This window comes from Barbus barbus, assembly GCF_936440315.1.
Source record: "Barbus barbus genome assembly, chromosome: 26".
Taxonomy (NCBI): domain Eukaryota; kingdom Metazoa; phylum Chordata; class Actinopteri; order Cypriniformes; family Cyprinidae; genus Barbus; species Barbus barbus.
Window position 1 is genome coordinate 21,193,677 of NC_136754.1, and position 10,488 is coordinate 21,204,164.

Here is a 10,488-nt window from a genome sequence, read left to right on the forward strand (position 1 = left end):
ACTAACATACGTTAATTAACAAACAGTGTGAAGGGAAAGGGAAGTGATGTGTGGCGACCCATACTCGGAATTTGTGCTCTGCATTTAACCCATCCAAGTGTATACACAGTAGTGAACATACACCCGGATCTGTATGTGCCATTGCTGCGGCACCCAGGGAGCAGTTGGGGGTTCGGTGCCTTGCTCAAGGGTCTCACCTCAGTCATGGAATTGAGGGTGGAGAGAGTGTGGGTTATTCACTCCCCCCACCTACAATCCCTGCCGGACCTGAGACTCAAACCCATGACCTTCGGGTTACAAGTCCAACTCTCTATCCATTAGGCCACGACTGCCCCGTGTGAGACAAGTTATGCACTGAAAATGAATACTTAGGTTGGTATTTTAGATTAAACCCCAACAGTAACGTCAAGTATGAGCAATAGTAATAGGCATGCCTTAAAGAAAGAGTCTCTAACTAATAATTTGCATAACAGCTGTGAATTTGTTATGTCATCAACCATTTTCATTGCTTATCTGGCTGTAACTGCCTGCTGTGTTTTTGAGGGGCAGGTAGTGCTCTTATTATAACCTCTGGCCTGCGCCCCCAGCATGCCATCTCAGCTTACAGGAAGCAGTGAGGTGGGGGGTCGTCAGGGAATGAGAGGCCAAGGGGCTTATTTAGAAACTGACAGCATGTAATGAGATGCACAGACCCCAAATGCTGGCCAACCTATTAGCCATTGCGCTTCCATAGTCTACAATGGATTGATTTCCAAATTCTTGTGGTGGAGTCGGTCTTGTTTCTCTGTAGGTGTCTGATATTGATTTGCTTGTTACGGTCAGCCTGGTTTTTCTGCATTAGGTTTATACATTCAGCTGGATAGAAGTTGTAGAGTGAAGGAGGGAAGCCAGCCAGACTGTAAGAATGATTGTTGTGGTCAGGAACACAGATGTGTACGCTCACAGAGTCACAGCCATAACACTCATACACACGCACGCAAACCATTTATAAACAAACAATCACATATGCAGCTCAGGGCGTATGCTTTTATGTCGCTTATGATCAAAGCAATTATGGCAGTTTAGATGAAGTGCCACATATTTAAGGAGATTCAGATATGTATACAATTACAATTAGAAAATCATCAGAATACAATAAATCTTCACGCTTAAACAACGCTTTGATTTTAATGCAACACATGCAGGAGTTAGAATGAGGGTAGAAATCACATTTCAATAGGAATTCATGCTGTGAAGCCTCTTGACAGCATGTCCACATTCATCTCTGGTCATATGTGGTCTTTCTCAGCTGAAGCCGGCCTCCAGAGATGCCATAAATATGTCCTGAAGCTGTTTAAACCGGGTTCATATTTATTTGGCTGGATTTAGAAGACATAAATTCTACATTTGCCTTAAGCAGCCAATAAACCAAGATGACTGAAGATCTTAAGATACAGCATTAGACATCTTTAATGCTCCTGAGGAGCACAGGAGATAATACTTTATTTTTTAATCTTTAAAGATTTATTCAGTAAATCATTCAAGAGAGTTCAAATGGCTTTCTACTGCATGAGAAAAGCTTAGCAAAAGATCCTTGAACCTTTACGATGACCTTTCTTTAACATTATGAGAGTCGTTAGAAAATGGTCCAGAATGAATAGAACAGGTACAATGAATGTCCAGCCCCCAGTAATGTGATTTGAAATTAGAGTAGGCCTTACATTTCCAAGCTACTACCAAAATGCAGGCTTATACCCTCATGTCATTCTCAACCCGTACGGCTTGCGTTCTTCCATTTAACACCAAATGAGATTCAATAAAAGTGGACTGGGAGCATGGACAGCCGTTTTCACCATCCACTTTCACTATATGGAAAAAAGCAGCTTGGATATAAATAGTATAAATAGGTATCAGTACCAAACTGGTTATTTACCAATGATTTTCTTTTTTTAATGTATCATTAATTTATTTGTCTAAATTGTATGTATATTTGTCAGCCAGTACTGAATATTCAGTTGTGATCTGTGATAAAGTTAATCTTTGCTCATAATTTAATAACAGTTAAAGGTAATCTTTAATAACTCAAAATAGTTATGTGCAGTTAGTATAAATTGCCTCTTCATCAACAGTGCTAGCCACTTCACACCGTAAGCATGAACATGTTGTGTCTAACAATAACCTGTAACCATGCTAAAATTAAGGCACTTCCTCTGTGGCTAACTGCTTTATTGCTAGTTAATTATTGTAAATTGGTCTTAAGTGTGTCATCAGTTCCTCCTGAAGCAGATCTCTCAGAGATGAGTGAGAGAAAGGAATCTAGCCTCAGTCAACTCCACACAACTGGAACTCTATAAAACTATGCCAAAATATAAGCACAGCACGCTCTGCTGTTTTGCCTGCCATCCCTTTTCCCCTAGCGAATAATTGGTCTGTCCTCATCAATCATTTTTGGGTTGCCATGTTTGACTGAATCCTGCTGTTTGAATGGTGTTAACGGAGACACTGTGCCCTGTTCCTGACCCTGATATAAATCAGAGCCCCTAGCACAGGTTACACAGTCACACACTGCAATGAGTCAATAAACATCAGCATTGCTCACGAGTTCTTATCAACCTCTCTGTATCTCTGTGGCTTGTAGGACCCCCTGAGAGCATGAGGCTCCTTCTACACGCTGCAATCTAACCACGTCAAGAATGCTTTTGACAGCATTTGCTTCAAGGCTGTTTATTTGACGGACCACGGCCCTTTTTAACACTGTAGCTTTGTCCGCAGGCAAGTCAGCACCGGCCATGCTCAGAGATTGCACCGGTCTCTCTCTATAACAACGAGCGTGATTTCTAAAGGCATTATGACCGTGATGAATGGGACACCTTTGAATATACATTTGTATGTATGTGTATGTGTCACCCGCATGTCGCTCTCTCGAGTTTACATTACCTGGCTTGGTATGTACATGTACAACTGTAGGTTGCTGTATAATAAAGTCATTCCTTGTTCTTTCCATGCAGGTGGGAGTTTGGTGGTGGCCGAGGAGTCAGATCAGAGCAATGCCTGCCATGCCATCAGTCAACGATGCACCATGTCACAGGAAACGCTGGCAGGTGTGTATAAATGGACGAATTCTTTGCACGGACATCCATTGATTCAAGTACCCAGGAGATGCTCTAATTACTTTGAAAAACTATCCTTTCATTTTCCATCCACCTTTGCTTTGTTTGCACAGGTGCTTGTTTGGGTTGTCATGTCTCTGCTGCCTCTAGTGGCAGGCGGCAGGTCACGTTTTCGAGCAGAATCCGAAGCTGCGGTAGGATTTGCTGGGATGGAGGAGCTGCCATTAGAGGCTTTTCCAGACTCTGAGCTTGAGGAGGGCAGTGACTCCCCATGGCACGGTTTGTTTGGTGAGTTAGATGTCTGGGAATGATTTCCACAATGAATGAATCAACAATGAATTGTATAGTCCTGAACAGGTGATAAACTTATTTTTCCTGTCGTCTCCATCCGTTTCCGTCTCTCCCACAGAGCCAAATGTGCTCGTCGAGGACGACCAACAGCCAGCGAGATGGGAACGTTCCCCCCGCTCACCGGACACTTCTGACATACAGACCAAAGGTGCGCGCAAGAAAAAGAAGAAAAAAGAGAAAGATGAAAAGAAAAAGAAAGAGAAAAGCAGCAGGGGTCGGCATAGCAGTCGGGACTGTCGTGTAGAGAAACGTGAGATGCGTGTACGGGACCTGGGCATGGGCTTCGACTCAGATGAGATTGTCCTTTTCAAGTTCTGTGTCGGCTCCTGCCAGAGGTCTCGTGGGAACTACGACTTGGCTCTGCGCACTCTACTGGCCAACGGTAGTCTGCCCAAGCGCACCGCCAGGAAGGTTAGCGCTCATCCCTGCTGCCGGCCCACGGGCTATGAACCGGTCTCCTTCATGGACGCTACCACAACCTGGAGAACCATCAAGTCCCTCTCCGCAGCAGACTGTGAGTGTGTGGGATGAGGCGAGCTGAACGAGGGGAGGGGGAGCATGACCTGAAGAAATGGTACAAAGAGAGGAAAGGAGGAATCGGGAAGCCTCCTGGAACATGGCTACAGAACGAGGTCGGGCGAGTTGGCCACGGTGAAGCGCTGTGAGGGAATTTGGTTTGGCTGTGAGTGATTCACAACAACAGCCTATGCATACAAAGTTTCATCACACCAAACCTCGACAGAAAAGCTTGAATGACGTTAGAGTACGATTGGACCAAGTCAGAGATGACGAGAGACTCTTTGGGCTCAATATGGAGAGAGTTTGAGGATGGAAGAACAGCAACTTTGGGATCGTCCATCTGAATGGCTCTCTAAACAAAAACTACATGTTATAACTCGACAAGCATTTGCTTACCAGGAGTTTCATCAGACTTGGATACAGCACGAAACCCTGTTTCATTTGTCAGACTCATTTGTTGATCCTGGATGTCAGTGCCCATTTTCCTGGCCTTCAGTCTGGCATCTAATATTTCAGCCAGATTAGCAACATTTGGATCATTCATTATTAACAGCACACTATTGTTGTAATTACCATGTAATTGCACAAACATATGTGGAGTATTATTAAAAGTTTAACCCGCTAGAAAACACGCAGGCCAGTTAGTATTACCCTTTCAGCTGGAAGCACTGACGGTTGATTGTATTTGCAGTAGGTTTTTCATCTCTCAGGATTTTTACAGGAATGATATGAACTATTTTTCTATCTTACATTTTTAATCCTTTTTAATACCATAAATAAAGTAAGAGTTATTAAAGGGTTCATGTTCCACGAGGCCAGTTTTTATATATTAAGTTGATGAAAGCTATAGTACAGTCAATAAAACCCATAGAGATGAATATTTGATGCTTGACCATAGGGGCTGTGTAGCCCAATAGTATAACGCAATCTTTTTTTTTTCCAATTTATTTTATGCTGGTACATCATGTACAAAGTACATATTATTTAAAATATTATCATATGTTAGGTAAGCATGATGTAGGTCTAAATTGTCAAACTATGTTAAACGATAGTTGGATTTAGCTACATACCAAACTAAAGGCCAGTTCTTAATTAAACTTGCTTGACATTTTAGCATTTATATATTGATTTAGTTGCATCATAGTTATTTGGCCTGACAGGGTTTTCCCCATTCTAGTTATCACCAACAAGAAATTAGCATAATGCGATGTCCACCAGACTGTGCTTTGGCAGGGTCATTAGCGTTCTCTTTGACCACAATGCATTTGCCATTGTTTATTTTACTGTTACCAAATGGATGCCATGCATCCCTTAACATTTACTGTACACTTAACAGATATATTTATTTTTTCATTTAAGTTATTTATTTATTACCATGTCTACACATTGTGTCTTGTGGATGTTTATATTTATTGTTTATACCTTGGCCTGTGTCCTTCAATCCCTGTCATCTCATGATGAACCAGTGTGGATTACAACAAGGCTTTGAAGAAAGTCAGCTGCAAAATATCACAGTTGCAGAAAAACTCAGCTATTTAACCCAAAGGTTTTCATGTAGTAAGAAGTACTTGTAGATAACTTTGTCATGATCTGACAAGGGATTTCATTGGGTGCTTTTCTGAGTCCTTTAAGGGTTTTAAAACTCTCAGAGAACTTACTGGGAAGTCTCAGATTCAATTTATGAAAAGGAAATTAAAATAGTTTTCTTCCAAAACACTAAGGATGAGGGGGAGATGGATTGTGTTCTGGCTAGTCCATCTGTCTGGCCAATCTGCTGACCTTAAGAGTCCCGATGTTTCAATATTAAAAGCTGCTCAGAAATGACATCTAAAAATATTGTTTTAAAAAGCTGACAACAATAAATTGCTTTGCTTCAGTATTTTACATGTTTTATTTATCAATTATAATTGTTGTTGTTGGCAAAGTTACTCTTTATTTTTGTACCTCATATTTTCTGTATAGGAATAAAGCTGTTTATACATAATGTGAATTAAGATTCTCAGCCTTTCATTTAGTGGCTCATCTTTCTACAAACTCTTTCTAGATAGGTTAAAAAGGTTTGAGTTTTAACAAGCTATTTTTTTTTAGCAGTGCTGCTACTACTGATGAAGGAGAACTGCCCATTAAACACCTTAAAATCTTCAAAAAGTTAATCTGCGCCACAGTGCTTTTCCCTCCACTGACCTCTTGTCTCAGTTCAGCTAATGGCAATCATCAGGTAGTCAGGTAGACTGCTTGGAGACATGTATGTACATTATAGCACCATTAGGCCCTAGGTGAACCTCTCATCTGCTAAAGTGCAAAGAACGTTTCCATCTGTTGTCAGGCTACTAATGAGCACACTCCTCACAGACCAGCCTGGCTGTGGCTCAGGGGCCTCTGTGCGGTGAGTCTGCACTCTTACACCGTGGGTGAACTTAATTAACGGGAGATTGGAGCCTCTTCTGCATTTTTAAGTGATAACTGCACTACTAGGACCAGATGGGTTAGTAGTCTTCAGGGATTCTGTAGTTGAAAATTTAGTTCAAGACGGGGGTGGGAGGGGGTTACTTACAGTATGTCATTCTAAATACATACAAATTTCTTAAATGGATCACTGTAGATATTTTCCATACTGTCTCAGCTGCTTATGTTAACAATGAAAGAGGTTTGCAAATGATATTGTCAAGGTCCAAAAAGACAAAAGATGTTTCATAAAAAGTAGTCTACATATCTATATTCTAAGTCTTGTGCAAGAAACAGATTGCAATTTGCATAATTATAAATAGGCAAGATTATGATGTAAATAGTCATGTCACCATTTACACACCCCCATGTTCTTCTAAACCTATATGACTTTCTTATGTGGAAAACAAAACTTGGGAGTTTTTACTTGGGAGTTTACTACATAGGCTAAAATGAAGTTAATTGACTGAAGCTCCAAAATGACACAAAAGCACCATGAGAGTTGTTTATATTCCAACTCTTCTGATGACATTATGCAAAATGTAAATCTTTATACACAACCTTGTCTAATATTTTCTTGGTCTCAAAAGACCTGGAATTAAAGCACACACTTTGATTATCTGGAAAAGAATATTGTGACAGCTTTACGACTAAAGAGCTTCGACAGATTACATGAAGTAACTGAAGTTGTCTGAAAAGAGTTGTCTCTCTACCACTTCAGCAGATAATGTAAAATTTGATTCATTTAGTCATTTTAGTTCAGTACTGACATCTGCTGGTCAGTATAAGCTACAACAATGCTTAATGGTCAACCGTTTATGGTCTATGGTCAAACAAACTGCATCACAGGATTTTGATGGTAGAATTAACAACAAGTAAATAAGACCAGGGCTATATGCTCTACACATAGGCTACATTTTCCTCCTCTATGCACTTCAGCCGCACTTTGGAATTCAGTGATAGTCAACATGTCTGTTTATGCATATTGTTTGTGTCATCGTGGTGGAAAATCGGTAGTCTAGGCTACATCTTTTCCATATGTGATATTACAGTAAGTCAGATATCCAACAAGGCTACAAAATGACTTAATTTACTTAATACTTTCAAGACTATATCTACAATTACCTGATAAACTATCAACCAGTGGAATACTTACTGATATTACGGTCATCAACTTTTTTTCTGCCAGGTGACAGAGCTCTACATATCAGACAACAACCCAAAATAAAATGTGTCAGTGAACACTGTGACATTTAGCAGTGAGTATGTTTCATGTCTCATTCAATTAAATTTCACATCCTGTCAGATAGTGTTACCATGACAGACGTGTTTGACCACACCGCAGTGCTGAAATCAATAGACATGTTGAATACAATCCTCCATTTGTGTTAATAAAGAGTCATAAAATTATACTATCAAGCTCCACACACACACACGCACCATAAAAGTAGTCCACACATCAATATTCCAAGTTTTGTGCAAGAAACAGATTGAAATGTACCTCATTATTCACAAAGCGCAAATGAGCAGATTATATGGTATTAAAGGAATAGACCGTCTGAAAATGAAAGTTCTGTCATTATTTACTCACCTCTATGACGTTAAACCCCTATGCTTTTCTTCTGTGGCAAACAAAATTAGCTAGCTACGCCATTTAGTGAAAATGAATGGAGAGACATGTTTGACCACAAAGCAGCACTAACATCAATAGACATGTTGAGTCCAAGGCCTCCATTTGTGTTAATAAATGACTGGAATTGGTGTGGTCTGTAAGGTATTGTCCTTAAAAATCCTTGGGGTAAGATGACATGCGAATTCTACAATGTCACAGTAATTTCACACACCACTTTATTGGCCACACTATTACTAGTAGTGGCACAAAAATGTCATGATAAATTTGTGCAACAGCTTCAGTGTAAAGCAATCAAACTTAAAAGGTGAAGCGTGTAATTTTTTGATACTGTCTCCTATCTGATTAGTATGCACAAAAGTCAAGGTTAGGATGGTTATCGTGGTCCACTTAGCCCCTGCTATAACTACACCAACTTTCTCTTTGACAGCCATTGAAAGGCAGGGATGTAAAACACTTGAGCTTTACTTGATTACTGTACTTAAGTGTTATTTTGGGGAATTTATACTGCAATTTAAAATTACTTGTATTTTTTTTTCTTGATTGAAATGGGAAAAACTGTACACATTAAATATGGTCAATGGAAGCTCAAAAGTGCATTGACATGAGAGAAAAAGTGATGTTTGTTCCCCAATCAATAAAATCAGTGATGAGAATTTAAATACACAGTGTATTTGTATTAAATGTTACAATGTCTCCAAAAAATGTTTAAAAATGTTACATTAATTGTATAATATTTAGTGATGTTCTGTTGTTGTAGATCAGCAGTATTATAATTATATATTGAGTAACAATTACGGCTATCAATTATTTTTTATCTAAATAACATGATTAATTAAATGATTAAATTACATGATTAATTATTGTAAATAATTGCATGTAATTACATAGCAATATCTACTAAGCAAAACAATAATAATAATAATGCCCCAAATGAACAATTAAATGATTTATTATTTTTGCAGACAGCGCACTGAAAAACACAAAAACTGGCTTTGAAAGTCAATATTGATGCTTTACTTCTATGACATTCTTCAGTAATTCAACACATATATCTGAAATATGTTTCTGGCCACTGCATCACACCTTGCTATTTAAAGGGATAATCCACCCCCAAAACATTCAATTTTGTCATAATTTATTCACCCTCGTGTGGTCCCAGATTGTATTTCTTTCTTCAGATGAACACAAAGAAAGATTTTTAGTCCATATAATGCAAATGGGAACTCTTCAAAAACCACATAAAGTGAACATTACAGAAGACACTGATTTATCAACTGCAGTTGTATGGAATTCTATCGAGTTCGTTTTCATGTTTTCGAAGCGTTCCATACTCTTACATTATAAGCAGAGCGAAGGATTATTTTTTCTAAAAAGTTAACCTGAAGAAAGAAAGTCATATAAGTGTGGGATGGTATGAGGGTGTAAAGGATCTCTTTAAGGGGTATTTTTTATTGTTCCACTGTGCTGCATTTTAATTGTGGTTGTGAGATAGATGTTCTTGTCTGGTGCCATTGTGTTTTTATTTTCCCTCTTAAACCAAACCTTTGCATGTCTGTCTGAAAGATCATTCATGCAGTTGATTTCACTTTGCATTGAGAAGATCATTCTATGTATTCATTGTATGAATAAAGTTCCTAGTGTGTATTGCCTGCTAATACTGTCTCTGAGTCTGGTATTTCCAAGGCAATTTTTTTTTTCAGTTGTGAAGTGGACATATTTTCCCTGTTTGCTGCACTTCATGACATAGGATAGTTGCTAGTGAATGGCTTTGAACAGCGCTCATTCTTGTGGTGCCATCAATCAGTAGCCATGATATACACTGCGTGCATAATTATTAGGCATGTTGATATTCTGATTTTTTTTTTTTCAAAGCACATTTTACCAATTCCAAACCACATCAATCTTAAAACTACTATTAATTTTGCATTTAATCATTTGTCATTTATAAGTCATATATAATTGTCCATGAAGGCTGGAAGTGAAAAACTCATATTCAGGTGTGCGGACTTATTAGGCATGTTTTCTGTTACAGTTTTCTGAGGTTTAACTCAGACTGAAAAGTCAAAAATTATTAAATCCCCATGAGAAATATTCAAAACTAATGTTAATTTTGTTTTGTTAAGGAATGTTAACACATGCTCTTGCATGTGATGAAAATAAATTGCACCTTTAATAAATTATTCACAGTTTTACAAGTCACAGTCAAATACAACCCAGCTGCATGCATGGCACAGCACGGTAGAATGAAGCAACATATCCATAACCACAAATTAAACACACCCATGTTATCTGACAAAACATAGACATACAAATGTCTCCTCTTATGGTTTAATCCTAAAATTGGATCATTCCAGATCAAAATAAAGCAAATTCACAGAGTTATTTGTGAATGTATACTAACACAGAGAAAAAAAAGTGTTATTTTTTTTCTCACAGTGCTTTGCATCTAGA

The 10,488-nt window shown here is 38.6% G+C and overlaps 1 protein-coding gene across 1 annotated transcript; it reads left to right on the forward strand.

Moving 5' to 3' along the window:
• Positions 1–2,035: 2,035 nt before the first annotated feature.
• LOC306845949 (uncharacterized protein) lies at positions 2,036–4,092 on the forward strand. The gene is made up of 3 exons (XM_079378971.1): positions 2,036–3,080; positions 3,203–3,377; positions 3,499–4,092. The coding sequence occupies exons 1-3, from the start codon at positions 2,868–2,870 to the stop codon at positions 3,969–3,971; spliced, it is 861 nt and encodes a 286-aa protein (XP_079235097.1). The 5' UTR covers positions 2,036–2,867; the 3' UTR covers positions 3,972–4,092.
• Positions 4,093–10,488: the final 6,396 nt, after the last annotated feature.

Bases quoted from the DNA above. Each gene is read 5' to 3' on its own strand.
- LOC306845949 (XM_079378971.1), top strand. From the start codon at position 2,868: ATGTATGTGTATGTGTCACCCGCATGTCGCTCTCTCGAGTTTACATTA. The intron at 3,081-3,202 runs GTGTGTATAAAT...TTGTTTGCACAG, and splicing joins GTCACAGGAAACGCTGGCAG to GTGCTTGTTTGGGTTGTCAT. The intron at 3,378-3,498 runs GTGAGTTAGATG...TCTCTCCCACAG, and splicing joins CCCATGGCACGGTTTGTTTG to AGCCAAATGTGCTCGTCGAG.